This window comes from Solenopsis invicta, chromosome 16, assembly GCF_016802725.1.
Source record: "Solenopsis invicta isolate M01_SB chromosome 16, UNIL_Sinv_3.0, whole genome shotgun sequence".
In the NCBI taxonomy this organism is placed as follows: Eukaryota; Metazoa; Arthropoda; class Insecta; order Hymenoptera; family Formicidae; genus Solenopsis; species Solenopsis invicta.
In genome coordinates, this window is record NC_052679.1 from 1,783,390 (window position 1) to 1,804,678 (window position 21,289).

The following is a 21,289-nucleotide window of genomic DNA, read 5'->3' on the forward strand; positions in this document are numbered from 1 at the left end:
CCTAGAACCATAATGAAATAAAACACTACATTGAACGTACGATTACGAATTGTCAGCATTTTTGATGTTTGCTGTATAAGCCTGTTAGCTCGTATCTCTGCCAATTTTCCACAGTTCACTTAATAATAAAAAGAAAAGGTACAAGAGTGACACTAAGCAAAACCTTTTTTTTCTTCTAAATTTTTTTTCTAAAAACTGAAACAATGGTTTCAATTTTTTTCTTTTTTTTTAATAAATGAATCAAAAGTGAAAACATAAGAAAACGCGCGGCGCAGCGCAATTCACTAGAATTCACTAGGGAAGTTAGATGGTCGGATGACTCACACCTCGCACTGCGCGAGACAACCTAACCTAATCCAGCCTCAAATGGCTACAACTGTGTTCGAAATTTTAGCATTTTTGTGTCGACAGATAACATTGTATTTCGTATATCGGAATTATTATACAACATATCGAATAAAAAATGCCAGGTGACGGAAACACAATTGGAAGTTGAACGATACGATAGTACGAGGTAAAGCGTGAAGCATTTGAAGGTATTTAGAATGTTGAAGCGATCAAACATCGAATCTAATTTAAATGTTACGCATTAATTAATTCGGGAACTCTGGAAGTAAAATAGGATTAAGAAATAACAAAATCATAATAACGGCGGCGAGTGAAGTCACAAGTTGCAAGTCGCGAGCCGCGAATGGCCGATTGGCCGCGAATGTTCAGTGTGTTGAGATTTGGAATGCGCAAGCGCATCCTTTCATCTTTTCTACACTCTACACTCGCGCGCTATTCATATTGTTTATACACCTAATACTGGACATTATCGCGTTATTGTTATTGAACAAAGGTTTTCGTTGTAGGTTACCACATTTACTACGCGTATCAACGATGATGTTTTCGAAAAATGTCAAGACAACATTATTACGTGGCCCGAAAAAGTTGAGCAAATCTTTCATGTTTGAGGTACGTAATTTTTAAAATATAAACGCAAAGAGCGTGGGATTATGTTTACAAACCAACGAAACTTTTGCTTTCTCCAACATGGTGATGTAATATAAAAAAATCTAGAACTTTCGTTGGATGTTTTTCATCGCTCATCGTAAATCGCGTTTAGTGTGCGAGGATCATTAAGGACACTAGCGTTAACGAAATAAAATCACTTTTAGCATCTATCTAATTTCATTTTAAGCAAGGAAAAAACGTGCGCTTTCTCTCTATCTATCTATTTCTCTTTTCTCCTATGTAGGCTGCGACGTATTGGGCGGAAGAAGGACAACGCGTCGTTTACATTACTCCGGTGCCACTGGATAAACGACCGGATGCCTGTCACGACAGAAAGAATCCAACAGTCGCGGCACTCAAACTAATGAGATTCGTGTAAGATTTAGTCACGACTATTTACATTTTTTACATATTATTATCCGATTATTCGTCCTGTTTTCGATATCTTTTATTTCTTTTTCTTACAATATATTACTTTTAAGGTATGTACACCCACGGTAATTAATTCTCTCCCTCGAAAAATTTTCCAAATTGAGAAATCGCTCTCTTTCTACATACAGTTCATGATTAACGTAACGACCAATAAGTTCTAGTCGTTACATTAATCATGAACTGTGAGTATGTAGAAAGATGGTGTCTTCTCGGTTTGAAAAATTTTCTGAGGGACAGAATCAATTATCGTGGGTACACGTGCTTCGAAACTTGGCCGTGTGTACTATGTGTAATGTATTTATCTCCACATAGCGTGTATAAGCAAAACTCCCAGTAGTTTCAATCCTAACATTTATTTACGCAGATACTTGTCGGATTACGAAGCTCTCGTGGAGCAACTTTTTAAATTGCATACCTATGCGGCCGTACCTTCCGTGCTTTTGATAGACGACTTGCACGATTACCTTCGAAACGAGACTTCTGATAACATGGACGATTCGACACGCATCGCCAGGATTTACGCCTCGATACTTCATTCGATTAAGTCGTGTTCACGAATTTTGAAAAAGAACGTAAGAGGCATTATAATATATGTACTAGCGAAAATGGTTCTGTCTCTCGGAAAATTTTTTAAAATGAGAAGTCGCTATTTTTTTACATATGATAATATTGTAAAAAAATTCAATAGTTGAGAATTATTAATCTTGAGTGCGTTTAAATTATTTTTACGATAAAATCTAACTGTGCGTTATACAGGTACATGTGTGCGCATGGGACAGCTCGACATTCACCAATAACTCCATTCAAACAATGTACTTTCGCAATATTTGGAATTTGACGGAAAAAGAAGATGGAAAAGTGATATCGGTGGACAGGTTTTCTATTACATTAGGACGATCCTTCGAACAATCATATATATATCACAAATTCCAAGACGGGACGCGCGTTCTTCAACAAATATTATGCGATTTAGTGGAGATTTAATAATATTTCTGTAAATAATTATCTCGTGCCTTTCATCTTGGAAAATAAAAATTTGGAATAAAAGTTCTGAAAAAAATTCTCTATTATTATATATAAAATAAATTGTATTAAAATTGCTATTACTATTAAGTGATTAACTATCATGGGCTTTCTACAATAAACTATTAGTCGGTGTCATAAGTCGGTGTCATAAACCGTAATCAATAGGCTCAATGCACAGGACGCGTCAACGCGTTACGCGTGGTGAGGTAGCCAATCATTTTTTCGCTTTTATGACAAGAAATAAGAAAGCGAAAGAATGATTGGCTATTCGCCACGCGTAACGCGTGACGCGTCCGTGTGCATTGAGTCTATAAAAGCAGATACTTGATACTTTAAACTCTCTGTCTAGCTATTAATAAAACCCGGACCGCGTTCGTCTGTGCTCGCTTTAAGAACGCATCTCAACTGATTGTGAAATATAAATCAATTGTACGTATATGTACAGATAGAGAAGCAATATACAAATTAACTGAAAACGGCTAATATATGTGTGTGTAAATATTATATTTTTTATATCGTTTACGTTTAACATTTCAATATAAAATCTGTCGAGGTTATATTTATTAATCTTACGTTATCGTTATGATTTTTTTTTCAATTCTTATAAACGCTTTTAGAAATTTAGTATATATATGTCTCATGTATTGCGCTCTTTCTTTCTCTCTCTTCTCTTTCCCTTTTTCTCTTTTATTTCAACGTAATCGATGCCGTAATCGAATAAAAATAAAAATTTGACGAGAGATGAGTTTGGACATGGATGTTGTACTGTTTTTGATATGCGCCATCTTATTTAAAGTTTGTAACGGAAATTTGTTGTTACTTGCTGCTGATTAATACAAACTTTTTTTTTATAGATGAGCGGTAATTGTATGTAGTATATCTTCATCTGTAATGATGGAAAAGATATATAAAATTTCCGTTGATTCTTGATGAAGATCTATTCTTGGCATAGTAAAAATGATTTATCAATTCGTTCAAGTCGAAGCGACATTCTCCTTTTCGATATTCTTCTTTACCTTTGCTTATTTGTAACCTCCTCGCTCTATAAGCCATCTACAACCGCAGGCTTGTTCGCTGTTAAAAGTTGCATTCCATCGGTCAAACAACCAGTTTTGAATCGGTTTCGAATTCCCGATGACTCATGGATCCTCGATCGTATGCCGTCGTGTGCCACATATATTGTGCGAGATCGAGAATGGAGAGAAGGAAAATGAAAATTCTCATTGGACATCATTTTTGTCTACTGGACTTGACACGCTTCGCGTTGCAAAAAATTTTATTCATCTCATGATTTGGTAAAAGAATCTCGTTGATAAGAAATTGTTAATAATGTACGTATAATAGTTCTTCTGTTTCTTTATATTTTATATGATTCTATACAGTTTGTTCATTTTTCAAGACGATGTACATTTTACGCAGATATAACTGCATTATATTTGTTAAAATTGAATCAAATGAATCATATAATCAAATCAAATATTTTTATGCTTTACTTGAACATTTTGCAAAAGCAGCAATGCGGGAAAATGTATCATTTCTTTTTTGCTCTTTTTCAGAAACATTTTATGAGCATAAATTTGTGAACAAGTACGTTGGATCGATTCATCGAAAGATAGGATAAACCGTCATCGTCATCATCATATTGGTTTGAGGCTGCGCAAGTACGAAGAGTATACTTTTAGAATAGTCGTCTGGCTACTTGTGTTTGCATTTCATATCGATATTGATTCGGTGGTATACTTACCGAAAGAATGACTGATTATTTCATTTATTTAAGTATTTTTTTCAAGGATATCGTCTCTTATTATTTGTTAAAAATAACCATATTCTCTGAAGTTATTAACAATATTCAGTTCAGTTTTAGTTTTTTGCTTTCTCCAACTGTACATTTTTTTCTTTAGGCTTTTTTTTCATTAATCCGCACTTTGTAACGTGTTACAATTGTTTTGAAAATTAAGAAAAAGGTACAAAATTTTAAAGATTTAAAGATAGAAAAGAAATAAAATTTGAGTCGAGAGATACGTATCGATGTGAAAAAAGACTAGTCAAAGCTGGTCAAAATTTCTTAGACTCGGGGAGTATATGTCTTTCTCTCTCTCTTTTTTTCTCTGTGTTACAGGCATCCCTTCTCTCGATAGGGATCAGGGATCAGGGATCGCGGACAAGTCCCAAGAGGAGCCCCGCGGTGTAGAGTGGCACGTACGATGTACGGCACGGTGCGGCGCGGGAAGAGGACGTACACTCCAATGCCACTATTGCCACTCCGTCGCCGCCGCCGCCGCTGCTGCTCTGGAATATCGGTGAGCCGATAGAAACAGAGAGGTTGCTCGGCTGCTCCAGGCTCCAGCGGCAACTGGCAAGTGGCAAGTGCCAGTTGATCCGCGGCATTCGCTACGGTTGCTCGCACACACGCCACACGTTTGTTCTCTACGCCTGCACGTTTTCCTTTCCCAGAATTATTAAGTCTCCGTCCTTTTCTTTGTTCCAAAATTGAACGAGAAAAAATATACGGACGATCGGCCATCGATCGAGAAACTGATGAGTCCTCGTGGAATACTGCAGCGTTCGAATAAAAAGAAAAATGAACGGGAATGCGTTCCAACATAGGAATGTAGCGAGTGTATGTGCGTAAAGTGTTGTTTGTGTGCGGGCGTGTTTTTCAAACAAGTTCCTCCATCCTTTCAACATTTTCTAAGAAACGTGAGACTCGAGAAAAGACTGGAGAGAACACGATGATGGTGTTCCTCGCGATACGAGCCACCGTATTCTTCCTATTCATCGTTGATCTTGTTCATCTTGATCGACGGGTTGCGGCAGCTAATACCGTCACATCGGCAAAGGTATTCTAGAGATTCCCTTTCATTTTTATTTTTTACATAAATTGCAGAATTTCTCTCTCAACAGACTTGAGCTATTTCCAATTTTACTTTTGTTCACAACCGATCGCAAACAACACTTGAAATAATTGTTGATAATGTAGTTGACAACGGGGCGCACGCGCAAAACTGCGCATACATGCATATTTACTTTCAAATACAATAGTGCGAATGTGCAATGTATCGGAGTCATTGTTTATAATATAAATGCCACTGCTTTCAGTGTCTTTGATTCTCTCGCATTCTCTCTCTCTCTCGTCACGCTTACACTAAATAGTTACCGATTACGATTACTGCGGTAAACATCGTTGCAGCCTGCAACAGCTCTGGCTCCTTACGTGTATTGTAAATTCGTTAATTTTCTCAACTTTACACGCGGCAAAGTGTTAAGTTTTGCATTTTATATTCTTTCCTACTTTTTAGATTTGGATTTGGATTTGAAGTAGGAATGCTGCATATATTTACAATATATGCAGAATGCGCAATAATATTGCTTTTAAACGTTGTGTATCGTTTGACACGTGATGTGCCGATAATCTCAATGAAACTTGAAATGTATTGTTATTAAGTAAAAGAGAGGTATCGAAAAATTTTGCAAAACTATTTCGATTATTCCATCAATTTTTGAAATAAAAATTTTCAACGTAAAACGTAAAACGTAAAACAGATGGTAAGAGCAAGAGTAATGTATTACGCTAGAGCGCAACATTTAAAACTTGAAATAGCGAAACTTTCACTGTTCTTAGCAATTGTATCAATTTAGCAATTAAACCAATTACGTTCTGGAGCAGCGCGGCGATAATTTTGCGCCAACAACATGAAACGAGGAAGAAAACTTGTGTAGGATTCGCGCTTTCAATTTGTTTCAAATGACAATAATCCATACGTTTGTTACACATTTAGGAGAAATGAACGATCGAAAAAATTCTACAAAATTACAAACACGCTATGCATAAAATGATGCCGCTTAACAATCAAAAAATTATATGTTCTTGTGCGATGAGTTGAGATTGTATGAGAGAATGCGTGCGAGATTGTATTCGTAAGTGAATAAGAAAAATCGTGCAGCTTGATCGGTTCGATTAATTTCCGTGACGATAACATGTAGTATATTAGTCGCCATGCACTCGATTGCGGTTCTCGCGATGCAGCGGTTGAAGAGAAAATCATTTTCCTTTTATATCTGGTGGTCACTCGTTTCCTCCTTATCGAATTAATTATGATAAAACCATACAACCATACTATTCCCTTTCCATCGAGGTTTTTGCCAGCGGGACGTTACATTGGATGTTACATTATATTGCACGAACAATATTTCCTTTCATATTTCATTTAATGGATATATATTGTTGAACTTGATTATCTTTGATATATTACATGCAGTAATTGATTTGAAATTTATTCAGAAAGAATCGTATGTTAAATTTGTAACTTTTTCATCTAACCATAATAGATTAAATCTTACAAAATTCTATTCAAGTCCATTTTTACACAATAAACACACAATCTAGGAGTAGAGAATATGTAATAGTTAATCATTTTCATCTGTTAATCTTGTAACTTGAAAGCAAAGTCTTGTAGTTTTATAGTCTCGTGCGTATCCCAGTTATATATATATATATATATATATATATTATAAAAATATTTTTAATTCTATACATCTACGCTTCGTTATAGAAAACACATGGTAACATTTATTAGTATTTTTATACGTACGTTTACACAAATTTCCCTTTATTACAGGAAGAGTGTAGAAAGAGGATAGCTGAATGTACGATGAATGGTGGTGGAAGCACACCGGTGTGCGGGAGTGACGGTGTCACATATTCCAATCAATGCCAAGTCATTTCTAAGCAATGTCAAGGCGTCTCCGTCCTCATCAAACACTCCGGACCCTGTCCAGGTTTGTATATTTTGAATTTTGTTTTGTATAGTTTCGCAAAACTCTTTCTATACGTATTTATGTGTGAAATTTTTGCGTCACCGCTGTCCACGTTTTGCTTCAGATTTCTCTCTCTCTCTATCTCTATCTCTATCTCTTTATCTCCTCTCTCTCCTTCTCACCAAATTACCAGTTTCGGTCTATTAGATAGAAAAATTCCAAGTATCCTTTTACCAAGTCAAGTTGAACGTGCGATACGACTTTTATCCAGAGACCCCGGCGTGCTTCTCAGCAAGACTGACTGCTCGAATGGGCGTACGGCCTGTCTGTCGACGCGATGGTACGTACGCGCCGGTTCAGTGTCACGCGGAGACCGAGTATTGTTGGTGCGTAACGCCGCAAGGTCGGCCGTTGCCCGATACAACGGTAAGATACAAAAAACCAAGATGTTTGAGAGCCGGTTCCAGATCTGCTGCTTCTACTAGGAGCAGCCAAAGGCGACGCTCACCGACCAGAAAACAACGTAGGCAGTACGTCAGCAATAGGCATCGAAATACCTGCGATCGTACTGAAAAGTCCAAGTTTAACGGAAACCTCATCGAGAACTTCAAAATTGAATACAGGCGGACCAACATATCCGCCGAGGGTAAGCGGCACGAGCAATCGTTAAGATATAAATATTGATCGCTCTCTTTCGATCAATATTTTCATTAATTGGATCAAACTATAAGAGAAGCGAGCTTATAACTGAAAAAAAATTCCAATCAGAAGACAGTGTCGATATACCACATAATTTCTCAGTGTACCACCTCTCGGTGTATGGCCAATCGCATTGCTTTCCTGTTGATAGACGATAAGAATATCGAACGGGTATTGTCGTGGAAATTCCTTATGTTGGACCAAAACGCGGACGGCTACTTAGATAAGACGGAATACAAGGAGCTCAGAAGACTCGCCAAGAAGGCGGTGAGACCGAAGAAGTGCGCACGCACGTTCGCCCGCACGTGCGACCTAAATCGGGATTTAAAACTATCCAAGCAGGAATGGGGTGCTTGTCTCGCCAATGATTTCACTCGTAAGTTACGTACATAATATAGACGCGTATTCTTTTAGTTAAGTGTTTAGTTGTTTGGCTAATGGCACAATGTACCCGATGAGCATGCATGTGAAACAGAGAGAGAAAGAGAGAGAGAGAGAGAGAGAGAGAGAGAGAGAGAGAGAGAGAATTTAGAAGGAAATTAAGTCTATACGTTAAGTTTATACACATACGTTCTATAGATCGATTTCTTGTCATCGGCAACACTGATGAAGAAATGAGAGATGTCTTTTTAAAAATAATAAAAAAAAAGTACCTGAGCCTTCTGGAAAACATTCTTTGATACACACCTGCAAATGGTCCGAGAGAAATTTCAGCTATGACATTTTTAAGAATTATTTTTAACATTTCTTCAACTATTCCTCGAGATTGAAACTTGAGGCCTAATAACGCACGCATTCACGTATCTCTTAGATTAATACTTAGTGCTTAATAACATATTTCAAGGAGAAAACAATCGGCGCCGGACACTTTGGGTCATGTCCCTTGTTAGTTGTTGATTTTGTGCTGCCTCATATCGTTTATCATTGTGCCACTTATTTAGAGATTTTTTTTTTATTGGAAACACCAAATTCTCATTTGTAACATGTAACTTAAACGACTCTTTAGATTTGTGTAGATTTATAAATTTATATGGATGATTGATAAAACGAGTAAATTCACGCATATATGCAGCGTGCTTCGAACGTCCAAGATAAAGTTGTTTCTACGATTGTACAGAGTGAAACGGATAAAAAGATGTTCTTGTATACCCCAAAGAAATTTTTTTAAAGATGGATGCATTAAAAAATGTCAACGTATCTGTATCCAGGATTCTGAAGCTTATTCAATCTAAATTAACATGCCGATAGAATCTGATAGTAACAAGCTGAGTGACAAGAATCTATTTACTAAATTGTTTACGTTCAGTTAGTTAACGTTTCTCTCCACAATTAAAGAGTTAGAGCTAGTTGACTCTACCTTTCCAAGATTTTCAAATTTAAAATTCTCACAGCTTCTTTGAATTTCACTAATCGATCACATATTCGAGTGGACCATCGAGAAATAAGAAAGATCATTACATTACAAGTTGTTTCCTCTTATATTCCTTTTAATTTTGAGAAAGCATCGTATACAAAAAATCGATACGTACGAGACGTGCGAAAAATATTTTGGACAAAAGTTTTATGGCACTTGAGACGTGGAAAGTTAAATCGCATAAAAGAGAGAGGAAAGACAATTCTCTTTATCGCGTATATAATCAGACGGAAGAGGAATGTCCTATAATAAAATTCGGCGTCTAAATCGCGATTTAAATTAACGATGATACTACCGCAACAGGATGTCACGCGTGTCAAGGACCACATGTGTTCATAAGCCGTCGTGTTGAGCACTCGGTTAACATTCGTGAATCCTGCCGGAAGTTGCCTACACGAATGCACGGTCGCGCGTGCGACCGGCTGCTGAGGAATTGAAGTAATTGACCTCATGTATGAGCTAAATTCTCGCCCATGCGTCATGACGCGACAATCATTATTTGCTATTTATGACTGTTTAATAACGCGAGTAAACCATGGCGTTATTTCTCTGTGTTATCTCTTCACGCGATAGTTATCGTAGTCAAGTCTGTTTATACCCTGCTTTATCCTTGCATCATTTAAATAACAAAATAAAAATTCAAGTTATGAGGTATTAAGTTTTTTTTAATTCTAAAAATTAAGTTGAGAAAAATGGAGAAGAAAACTAAATTTTACAAAAATGAGAATAATTTAATCAGCACTATAGGCATATTTACTTTTTCGTTATTGTTTAATTGAATATTTATATTATATAAAAAATAATTATTTATTATCATTATTTGATAATACACGATTTGATAATACGCGACTTTTTTTAAATAGCGCTGTATTAAAAGAGTATCTACTTTTACTTTCGCACTATAAAAGAGGGAAGGCAGGCGGTCGGACAGGGAAAGGGGAGGAGAAGAGAAAGAGAGAGAAGAAAAAAGGAGAAAGAAAAGGAGAAAAAAATAAATTAATTTTCCCGTTTCATTAGATATGTAGAAGAAATAGATTTGTTATAAATTTATATATTTTTTACAGTTTTAAAAGGTAGTCCAGCCATTGGTAATCCTATTCAGTCTCTACCGTTTAATGACGATCATCCAAGTACTAAAGAAGAAAGCGATGGTAAGTTCCACAATTTGTCATTGCAAGTGTAATTCATAAAATCGAGGTCTCGTGAATTTTAAAAGATATCTTTAAAATATTTCTAAAAGTTGTCTAAAAAAAGATTTTGTTCAAGATAACTTTTTTAAAAGAAAGAAGAATTTCTAAAAGATATCTCTGAAAGATATTTTTAAAATATCTGTTACATAAAATGTTTTAGATTTTTAAAAGATATCTTCAAAATATCTCCGGATATTTGAATAATCTTAGCAAACATCAAATTATATAAATATTAGTCGTAATTTCCTACTCAACAATGTAACTGTTATAGAACGAGTGTGTTATATAATAGTCACATTATTGAATAGGAAATACAACTAATATTTATATAACTGTATCTTAAAATGTTGCATATCTTTTAGACATGCAACTGCTAAAAAATATCTCTTAAAAATTAAAAAAATCTTTTTGTTTACGTGAAAAATTTTAGTCTTGAAAAAAAAAGTGTGTGTGTGTGTGTGTGTGTGTGTGCTATGTGGATATATACATTTTGATAACTAAATAATGAAAATAACATTGTTATAGAAAATAAAAGATCTAGAGATTGAGGCAATATTTTATCTATGGTCTCTTTGAAGAATTTCAAATTTCGATTTTTTTCTTAATTTGCAGTTGATATTATCAGTTTGTATTAATCAATCTAATATCTAAAACTATTTCAAAAAACTTTTTATGAACCTTCTGACGATAAAATTCGCGACGAAATATCACTTAAACATGAACATGAACGTAGTCACCGAGTGTCATCACTTTAAAAGAAAAAAGTGAATCCTTTAGAAAACTGTACTGTATGTATAGATTTCAATGTTTTTTCCAGCCTTTACGCGATAAATCTTCTTTCAAATATTTTAGGAATAGAAATATTTATAAGCGATTCCGCTGTCTGCTTTTTTACCCCTCAATTTGTTAATGACGTTTGGTTCTAGCACGTATCTTAGTCAAATATTTTTCATCTTTTTTTTTTGTTTTTTAGTACTGACGTCTCTCTTAATTTTTCAGTATTTTTCTTCTCAAGTCGTCTTTGTATAACGTAACTTTTTCATTACTGTCAAATAAGTTACACATATACAATACTGCATTTTTTTTTAGATTTTTACATATATGGAATAATGTCATCATTTGCTAATTCTTTTCCTTTTGTAGCAAATGATTGTATATCAGATAGAAAAACAGTGTTGGAAGATCAGAAGCAACATTCACGGGGAGGAAATATTTATGTTCCACAATGCATGTCCGATGGAAGATATCATCGGGTGCAATGCTATTCAGGTTATTGTTGGTGTGTATATCAAGATACAGGTAAACCAATACCAGGAACATCCTCGAAGAATGGCACGCCGAATTGTAATCCAGCTCCGACTCCCAGCAGACCTATGAAAGGTAATTCTAATAGAAAGTGTCTGTCTTGTTCCTGAAAATTACCCGCGTTGTCTATATAATTATATATTTCAAATTAAATATTTATAACATTTTATAAATTTTATAACATTCATAGGATGTCCAGAGTTAAAAAAACAACTATTCCTTCGAGATCTAATGGATCTTATGCAAGAGGAAATGGAAGCCTCCAGCATGGATTCTAACGAAACTACTGTTAAATGGCAGGCCTCTAAGGAAGAAAGAATAGCCACATGGCATTTTGTCATGCTTGACAAGAATAAAAATAAGGTATTAGACAAAAGACAATTGTCACTTATCGTTCTCCCATCATGTTCTATTAATGGGGATATAGTATAATAATATATTACGAGTTCAATATAAATACTAGCAGAATCATTTTTCAATCAACTAATCGCATTTCTAATTCGTAAGAAAATGTACATATAGGTTTTAGAAAAAAAAGAATGGAAAAGTTTTCGCACAATGGTAGCGAATAATAGACAACTCCGGAGATGTGGCAAAAAATTACCGAGATATTGTGACATCAATAACGATAGAAGGATCAGCATGACGGAATGGCTCAGTTGTCTCAATGCTCAGCGTCCAACAACAGGTGATACGATGACATTTTTAATTAAAAACATCAAACTGTAATTTGTGTGTGTGCGTTTTTCAACTCTAAATATGCATTTTAGCTGACGATTCGGAAAAAACGTTAACCACACCGAAAAGAATAGGTCCAAACCCATTAGACCAGTTTCTCAACGATGATGACTAACACATTATGTGATAAATTGTGTTCGCGGTCCCATAAAGAGACACTCATCTTATTATCAAGTTCTAAGACAGCTGCTGAAACTTGGAATCACTGTAAGCCACCTTTTCCATGTTATATAATATTTCTTTAATAATTTGTTAGTTTTCGAGAATTTAAATTTTAGCGATTTGCATTCACAAATTGTTATATTTGAAATTCTTTGAATTTTTGAAACTTGCAAAAATAATCTTTCATTCGATCGCGCGCTTATACTCTCTTTGCTTATTCTCGAAAGTTTAAATATTGACATTTCGCAGAATATTTCCAGGCAATTTTTTTCGTAATTATCGGTAATTATATTAACATCATTGTATAATCATCAATATGTGTGTACTCTTGTGTATCACCTAGTCCAGAAATTCTCTAAATAATTAAGCTATCTTATACTGGAAATAAATTCAATTTAGAAAAAGATGGTCAATAAAATAATTTTTATAGCACTTTTCTTAATACTGAAATTTTGTTACATACCCATATTTATTCACCTCGTGCCTCTTCCATCACAAAGAGAATCGTGTAATTATTTACACTTTTTTAATTTACAAAACAATTTGTATCTTAGAAAAAGATCTTTACTGCATTATATATATATATATATATATATATATATATATATATATATATATATATATATATATAAAACAACACACCCACACACCCATCCACACACACATGCATATATTTATCAACATGGTACTCCATTGACATGAACTTTGTATATAACTATAGAATATACTTGTGCTTTATAAGCATGTTACAGATTAGTGAATAGACATAGGAAAACTTGTAAAACATCATTGTGTTTGAAAAAATATAAATCTAATTTGTGCGTATGTGTATTTTCATATATACATGTACAATGATACTTTTGTTTATATACATTTCATATTATAGTTTTTACAGACTTCAAGTGATATTTGTCTCTGATATAACAATTGTATATCTTTCCTTTTTTATCGCAAACACATAATAAATGTGAGTCATATTTCAAAATACATGTCAATAGTTTATATAAACATTTTATAGTTGATTACAGTTGCCTCTCGAGTTTAGTCCATTCTTTTGGCACCTCGCGTTCTCCATGCGACTAGCAAATTCCACGAAAAGTACAAGGAAAAACAATGAACCTGTGAGGCTAAAAGAATAAAAGCGTACCAAAGCACGCCATATGGTAGATTCTGAAAAGTAAAACATATGGTATGTCAATAGATTTGTCTTGGATTTAAGAATGAAACGTGAAATTAGGATTCCATTTTTTCCGAAAAGGAATCCTGCAATTGATGCACGCACATGTTTTTACACGTTTATTAGAAAAAGTTTAGTGAAGAAAATTTGATGAGTTTGAAATGACGATTGTACCTGCCACAAATGAATTTCCTCAGATTTGCCTACAGTTAAATACGTCCAGACATCCTTAAAGTAATACACAATGGCATAAACCAATGGACCGTAACCTAGCAAAATGATACCTATCATATACTTTTGCAGTGTTTTAATCCTGTTCCTTTTAATCGCGGACAGGGCAAGAAAAGATACTAACAAACTAGTGCACCATATATATTCCCACCATAATGGCTGAAATAAAAGAGAGAATAAACTCACATTAGATGATTGAACTTAAATATATATCCAATACGCATTCTAATTTAAATACGTTGTAAAGAGAAGAGATTAATTCACAATTAAAAATGATTGGTATTAAATAGTTTCATGTTATATAATTACTTGAAACAAATTTCTAGCTAGTAACACTTAAATAACAAATGTATCAAACATTTTACATCTTATTCAAAATATACCTGTGGTATTTGTAATTCTTCGATTTCCAAGATAAATATATCCAGATGATCTAATATGTCTGCAGACAATTTGGCGAGCATGACGAAAAATAACAGGTAATGAAAAAATATACAATACTTGAGTCTTGATTTGTTTGTCGCACTGGAAACAAGTGTATGCATATTTTTTTTTATAAAATTTCCATAGAGACGGTAGGTAGAAATTTTGATACACTTACATATTGGACATAGCTTACTTATTTAATTAATGATATAGTTAATGATCATTAAATATATCACACGTATACACATGTGATATAAGTAGCGTAAACAATAGTTGTTGAATTAGATACTTTTTTTTATCAAAGATAAATTGATAATATTGTCATTGAATGAATGAAAATTGCCATAAAAAATATTGTAAATTTCTTTCGAATTTTCTCACCTGACTTGATAGTGCGTCGCGATTCTCTGTCGATGACTATAATCGCTCCCATCCGTTCCCAGAGCCTGGGAAAGAGTAACTTTCGAAGCCATAATCGGTAAGGTTTGCGTGTCAGTCACTTGAAACAAAGGACACGAGAAACAAAAATCCAAGACAATTTATGGCTTGGCGATGGTTCATCAGTGGGTATTTAACTATTTTTAAACTTTGCGCAGTCAGTTAGAAAAACCAGAGTGGAGTGGTCTCGATTCGTGGTCTCTGATCAGGCAGGCCTCGTCAGGCCTGGTGGTCAGGCCTCGTGCTCAGACCCCGGAGTGCTCCGGAGTAGTTCGTTCAGAGCGCGAGCGCGAGGTAAGAAGAAAGATGAAACGACTCCATAGGTGCGCAGTAGTCAATTGGTTCAGCCAATTAGAAATTTGTTCAAAGTGCAAAAAGTAATATGGCTGCCTCTGTAGCGCGCGTTAGGTTTGAATTCCGCTATCAGCCGTCGCATCGTGAGCATATGGAGCAAAGAAATCAAAATTATTATTTGTATGCACGTATTTCATTTAAATTATAAATATAAGTAAAATATTTATCGACTATGAAACAATTAAAAATAAACAACTTTAAAACAATTTAAATTATGCCGCGAATAATTAACTTGTATAAAAAAAACTACATTGACCAATGTATAACAAAGAAAAACATACAGTGACAATAAAAGTATTTGATGGCCAATATTTCGTTTAAATTGATCAGTTTTGTCAAACTGTTTTTATTGGATACATTTTTCCGAATTTTAGTGATGAGTAAAATTATTTCCAAACAAATTTACAATAATTTTAAAAATAATTTTTCTTTTGGCCTTTTTTTAAGGTTCTTTACAAAATTAATTATTAGTAATAATGAATTAATAATATAAATATATTTATATAATTGCAAAATATAAAAATGGAACAATCTTGGAAAAAAATGAGTTTATTTATTCACGTTTTCCTTTAATTAGACATTTTTTTAAAAGAAATAACGTAACAGTCATATAAAGCACAAGTGACATTGCTGTTATTATTAAAACATTTAACAATGGACTTTGGATCTACAACAAATTCTCTGTAGTCAAATGTATAGTAATTGGTTAGTAAACATAATATTATATAAATATTATATAATATAAAATTTTTAACAAGTTCTTATTTTCATTGCCTCGTTTACATGCAATATTATCTCACAATTGATTGTTGTTTCGATGTTGTTTTATTCTGTGATACAAGATTGTAATGCATAGTAATTATTTTTAAAACAGCTTTATTAAATTACATAATAAAAATAAAGTACAAAAAGTTATTAAAGTTATAAAAATACTTTTTTCTACAAACATTTAATTTTTCAATGTATGCTCTTAAGAAATTTTTAAGAGCAATGCAGGTAGTCGAGAGTGAGCTGGATTAAACAGGCAAAGATAACTTGCATTAAAATTTTTTCAAATGTTGAATTATGTTAATTTGGAAAAAATATGTTATGTTCAATACATCGAATATTAGTTTACAAGATATTTGATAAAAAATTATTTAACTATGAACTTTATTTAACGATTTATAACAATGTAGATGTTCTCCTCAAAGTATCAAAGACACACCCATTTTTCTAGTTTTTAATCGAGATGTATGTACAGATATTGTATTTTCTTTAATTCTATCTTAAAATTACTCCTTACGTTTTCGCTAATGTTCGTTCTCGAACGTTGACGAGCATCTATAAAATTCGTCAAAGTATAAATATCTTCATCGCTTTCAACGGAAAAGAACTCGAGCTGCTTTCAATAACACGACGAATATCTATTTCTTTCGCGCGCGTGCGTATCTTAAAGTTGCTACCATCTGATAAAAGTTTACATCAGTTTACAAATTCATATGGAGGAAAACGCAGTTGAAAGAGACACTGTCAAGTAACTTGAAATTCTTGCAACCTATAATTTCTTTCCTCTATAAACGTTACTTACGTTACATTTCGCCAACTCTTTTCAAAAGATAAAAAGAAGGGGAGGGAGTACGTAATCAGGTACGTGTTTTAAACGCTTTAAAAACAGCAGCAGCAGCCTGTCAATCGGTTGCAGTTATCAATGATTGCGCGTCTAATAAACTCTCGCTTAGAAGAATCGAACTATTCATAATTGGCGCACTGACGGTGTTCCCCGGTGTTGTATTGTTACTAAAGGGATAAAAGCTATCGATCGTTGTATGAAAAGAACAGATACCGACCTTATCTATTGACGAGACGTGATTTTCATTTATTCCAAGTTGATTTACGTCGTTTTGCAGTAACCTAATGTAAAGTTCAACGTGCCTCTGTCCGCCGTTACGAATCTCGAGCGTCGGTATCCAACGAAAGTAGCATTGCGTCCAAAGCTCGAGACTAGACACCGCGTACAGAGGTTTCGTAATTGTTCCGTAATTTTCCATGTTTCTTTTGTCTCCGCTACTACGGGAAACAAATAAAGGATTATAAAATAAAGAGATATCTTTATCGTTGAATTGTTCTCGCCAGTCCCAAACGCTGCGAAGGACGAGAGGCGTATTGGGATCCTGCAAAAATTCAAGACTCGAACTTAAGCTCAAGTTACGGCCAGAGCCACTCGCGCGACTCGCTGCTCTCAGTAGCGTAATATTTCAAACAAGATATATTACCATAGCTGCCACTGCTCGATCTCTCTCACAGTTGAAGATAAAGGTGTCGAAGATGGAAACGTGTGCTGCGTCCCATAGCGTGGTTAAATACGTTTCCGTGAATTCAAATTCCGTTGGATATTGGTAACACAATTGCCAAACACAGTCGAGGTATAAGAGAAACAGTGGAGACTGTGCAAATGCAATGAAATTAATTGATTCGTCTTAAGCCTGGAAGCCAAGCTCGGCCATGCGTTGCCATGCATACCTTTTCCGAATTAGCTTTCACGATATGGCCTAATCTATCGCAAAACGGATGGCCACCGGCGACCCATTCTTTTTGTAATAACGACTGAAAACCTGCGATAGTACGAAAATGATGATCCAACAATAGTTGCGCTAAACTCGATATAATGCAGCACAAGTCTCTTGCGGCACCTTCTAAAAACGAAGCGATTCCGGTTTATAACACACAAGTTGACCTGGTAAAAGTCAAATAAAAATTTGGACCAACTATCGGCTTTTTCCTTTCACACGTAAAACTTCATAAAGATTATGTTCTTAACTTCGCCGTAGTGGCTCTCGCCATAGATTATATCTCAACAATTACCTTGTAGGATGACGGAAATTCCTAAACTGAGATGATCACAGACTTCGACCGTCTTTTGTAGGCAATACGATATGTATTTAAGCCACTTGGTATTTTCTAACAATGAATAAAAATTATTATCTTGAATCCAGAATTGTCTGACGTTTTCTGAAATAAATATATTTTTTTCAATATTTTCTCTTTTTCACATAAAGTTTAAATGTTTGCAGGTCGTTAGACTGGTCAGTTGACATACGATATGTACGTGATTAAAGATTTACCTGGAGTACACAAGTTAATAAATTTAGCAAAACTTGCCGCTATCAACTTGACATTAATCTCTTTATTTAATTCGATAACGACCGGTGCTATTTTTTGAGGATGGCTTTTACGAACATTTTCAAACATAATATTCTCCTGCATCCTCTCTGTAATTGTTGGTAACAATTCAGACATTTTTACTAACGCTGCACCATGCGCATTTGTCCAGGACCATACTGGCGGCCTATTACCTTGAAAATGTCTAGCTGCATCTGTCAATTGACTGTCGGTTACAGATGCAGGTACTACTATATATTGGGATAAACTGCAACAGACATGATAATCAGTAACAAATTCCTTTTGACCTTTTAAACGTGTTTCTTTCCAATTAATTACATTTACATTACTTTCGACTAGAGCGAGTTACCTGGGACAAAGTTGAAACTTGGCGTTAACCATGGATAATCTCCAACCTTTTCTCGTCTCATCGTTACACAATGTTCTTTTCAATTCGTTTTGCCAGTCTGAAATGTCTCGAAATAGTTGTACATTTTTGTCAAGACTACTGTAATAAGCCTCTCTGCAATCACGCAAAGATTTCGAGTTATGCATATATATAATGTAATGGGATATAGGCAAAAGGGTATCTTATTAAACTTTAACGCAGGATTTCACTTGAATAGGTCTAAGATACTAACTTGTAATCATAGGCAAATAACAGTTGGTGTCTGCTAGGGAAAGCATGATGTAGCAATGCAGTCAGAAGATTCTTACCATGTCCAAGAGGTGAAAATTTAAAAGAAAACGACCATGTTCTTAAATTCTGTAATAATGCAATATATAAATTTTTTCGTCACTCGTTATTCATATACAACAAAGTCAGTTTGTGGGTTCTAAACGTTAATTGTTAGTTAATTATGATTGATTAACACCTGAGTGAGTAAGCGAGTGAGTGTGAGTGAGTAAATGGAATAGAGAATTGTTTTTTGAGACACCCATCTTTATTTATTCTTCTTATTGATATCAACATTAATCAATTGCTTGTATATTCTAAGATGGAGAAAACTCACTTTGCAGATAATAAATATTCCTTTCACTTTCGATGGTACTGTACTACCAGGAACTAGCTTTCTTTTTTTGTCACCCACCATAACATATATTTCATCGATATTTGTCAAACATGTATCTGTATATCCATACAAATGGTTTTGTTGATGAGTAATGTTCTGTAACACAGATTCTTAAGATATCTCATCGACATTTTATATATATGTTACTTGAACTATTTTTCACACTTTCCATCATATGAATGATGGTAAAATTATATATTTAAGATATCGTACCTCTCCATTTGAATCACTGCTGGTGACAAAGGTAAGCTTGAAATTGGTGACTGACAAAACTCCAGATATTCCTTGTTTTAGATCGCTAACAGGTGAAAACATAAGGACATTTTGTGCCTCGGCAATAAGAACTTCTCCTGGCAATAATTTTATGCTATTTTCAACTAATGAATCACGTCGACTGGAACTGAAAGTCTGCAAAGAGGTTAGGTCAATTAATAAATTAAATTTAGATCTATATTTCCAGTTTCGTTGATCGAAATTGAAAGTGTGTGTGTGTGTGTGTGTGTGAGTGTGAGAGAGAGAGAGAGAGAGAGAGAGAGAGAGAGAGAGAGAGAGAGAGAGAGCTTATAACAACATAGAGGTTAATTACAAACAAAAACGTTTACATATCTAATACAGTCGATTACCTGTAGCTCATGCTCTTCTAAACCCACATAACTAATAAAATTGTTGCTACTTTTATTTTCCATGACAGGTATTCAAGAGAAAAATTTCGATAAAATCGAAATTTATAATTATATTACGGATTCTGTTAAACAGTAGCGACAAGTAATATAACGTTTTATTGCATTTTTTCCTGGCATAATTGAATCCAATTCCAATTGAATGTTTCACTTTAAAATAGTTTTTATTGGCTTTTACCAGCTTTTATACAACACTCATCACTGAACCAACCATTCTCACCCACGCCGATGTCAGAAGTCAGGTTCAGGTTCAGGTTCAGGTTCAATCAAAATTAATACCCGTCCCTCTATCGTGTCGCAGAGACGATACGACTATACTTCAAAGGCTTAATAAAGTGGAATTTTTAAGATTTAAGAGTGGAATAACACAAAGTCTTGGTTGCATCAGTAATCCTGCAAAAATTTTGTGACGGACAAACACGTCCAAACACAGAAAATAAAAGAACATATGATACATGTCAAAAGAGTCGGCAGACTCGAAAACTCCACTCTATTATCATTGAATATATTATATATAGACGATAGCTACATAACGCTAGATTTGCCTCCCCCTTTTATAAACGCACACAAGACAGTGGAAGAGAGCGAACGAACAGCGAGGGAAGAGGTTGAGCGTATCGCGTCTAGATATTTGCGTACTATGATCGTTCGGAGTTGAGAGGGAAAACGAAATATTTACTTCGGAGCTGTAAGTACTTAAAATTTTATTTTAAGTATAGTACATTAGAGAAACGAAGTAAATAAGTAATGATACAACGGGCATGGGCTCTCTTTTATTTTTATTAATATACTTGTTCTACATAGGAAAATTAAACTTGTTTTCGAATGGATAAAATAAAAAATATAGTGTACACGTCTCGCTACCTTCCCATTTGGTAGTGTCACACGCGGGAAAGAATATGAATACAAACGATATAAATACTAGAAAATCTACAGAGGCAGGCGTCTGGCGCCCTATAGCGAGATACTAGATACATAAAGTTTGGTCTCCTTTCTTGCTAATATAATATATAGTTGTCACACGCGATAATTTACAGTAAAGTACAACT

At 34.5% G+C, this 21,289-nt stretch overlaps 4 protein-coding genes across 7 annotated transcripts; 2 read left to right on the forward strand and 2 right to left on the reverse strand.

Annotated features, from left to right (window-relative positions):
• The first annotated feature begins 309 nt into the window (after nt 1-309).
• Nucleotides 310-2,483, forward strand: LOC105196104. Of its 2 annotated transcripts, none has more exons than XM_011161854.3 (5): nt 310-536; nt 855-957; nt 1,241-1,371; nt 1,793-2,000; nt 2,185-2,483. In XM_011161854.3, exons 2-5 carry the CDS (start codon nt 883-885, stop codon nt 2,410-2,412), a joined length of 642 nt encoding a protein of 213 aa, XP_011160156.1. In that variant the 5' UTR covers nt 310-536; nt 855-882; the 3' UTR covers nt 2,413-2,483. The 2 variants fall into 2 exon arrangements, with proteins under 2 accessions (XP_011160156.1, XP_011160157.1); XM_011161855.3 differs by having other exon boundaries at nt 310-514.
• A 2,090-nt stretch (nt 2,484-4,573) lies between these two features.
• On the forward strand, nt 4,574-13,152 carry LOC105196105 (SPARC-related modular calcium-binding protein 2). 2 transcript variants are annotated; one of them, XM_026131990.2, is made up of 9 exons: nt 4,574-4,754; nt 7,074-7,233; nt 7,484-7,858; nt 8,063-8,287; nt 10,390-10,476; nt 11,659-11,895; nt 12,011-12,183; nt 12,343-12,508; nt 12,591-13,152. In XM_026131990.2, exons 1-9 carry the CDS (start codon nt 4,659-4,661, stop codon nt 12,671-12,673), a joined length of 1,602 nt encoding a protein of 533 aa, XP_025987775.1. In that variant the 5' UTR covers nt 4,574-4,658; the 3' UTR covers nt 12,674-13,152. The 2 variants fall into 2 exon arrangements, with proteins under 2 accessions (XP_025987775.1, XP_011160159.1); XM_011161857.3 differs by lacking the exon at nt 4,574-4,754 and adding an exon at nt 4,761-5,294.
• A 374-nt stretch (nt 13,153-13,526) lies between these two features.
• LOC105196106 (protein jagunal) lies at nt 13,527-15,307 on the reverse strand. The gene is made up of 4 exons (XM_011161858.3): nt 14,936-15,307; nt 14,512-14,653; nt 14,072-14,287; nt 13,527-13,890 (listed from the first exon to the last, which is right to left on the reverse strand). Exons 1-4 carry the CDS (start codon nt 15,025-15,027, stop codon nt 13,762-13,764), a joined length of 579 nt encoding a protein of 192 aa, XP_011160160.1. The 5' UTR covers nt 15,028-15,307; the 3' UTR covers nt 13,527-13,761.
• A 627-nt stretch (nt 15,308-15,934) lies between these two features.
• On the reverse strand, nt 15,935-20,879 carry LOC105196118 (myotubularin-related protein 10-B). Of its 2 annotated transcripts, none has more exons than XM_026132004.2 (10): nt 20,184-20,879; nt 19,774-19,968; nt 19,501-19,656; nt 19,129-19,253; nt 18,858-19,010; nt 18,451-18,755; nt 18,191-18,337; nt 17,849-18,018; nt 17,602-17,772; nt 15,935-17,499 (listed from the first exon to the last, which is right to left on the reverse strand). In XM_026132004.2, the coding sequence occupies exons 1-10, from the start codon at nt 20,244-20,246 to the stop codon at nt 17,017-17,019; spliced, it is 1,968 nt and encodes a 655-aa protein (XP_025987789.1). In that variant the 5' UTR covers nt 20,247-20,879; the 3' UTR covers nt 15,935-17,016. The 2 variants fall into 2 exon arrangements, with proteins under 2 accessions (XP_025987789.1, XP_025987788.1); XM_026132003.2 differs by having other exon boundaries at nt 17,849-18,021.
• Between the last annotated feature and the right edge of the window lie 410 nt (nt 20,880-21,289).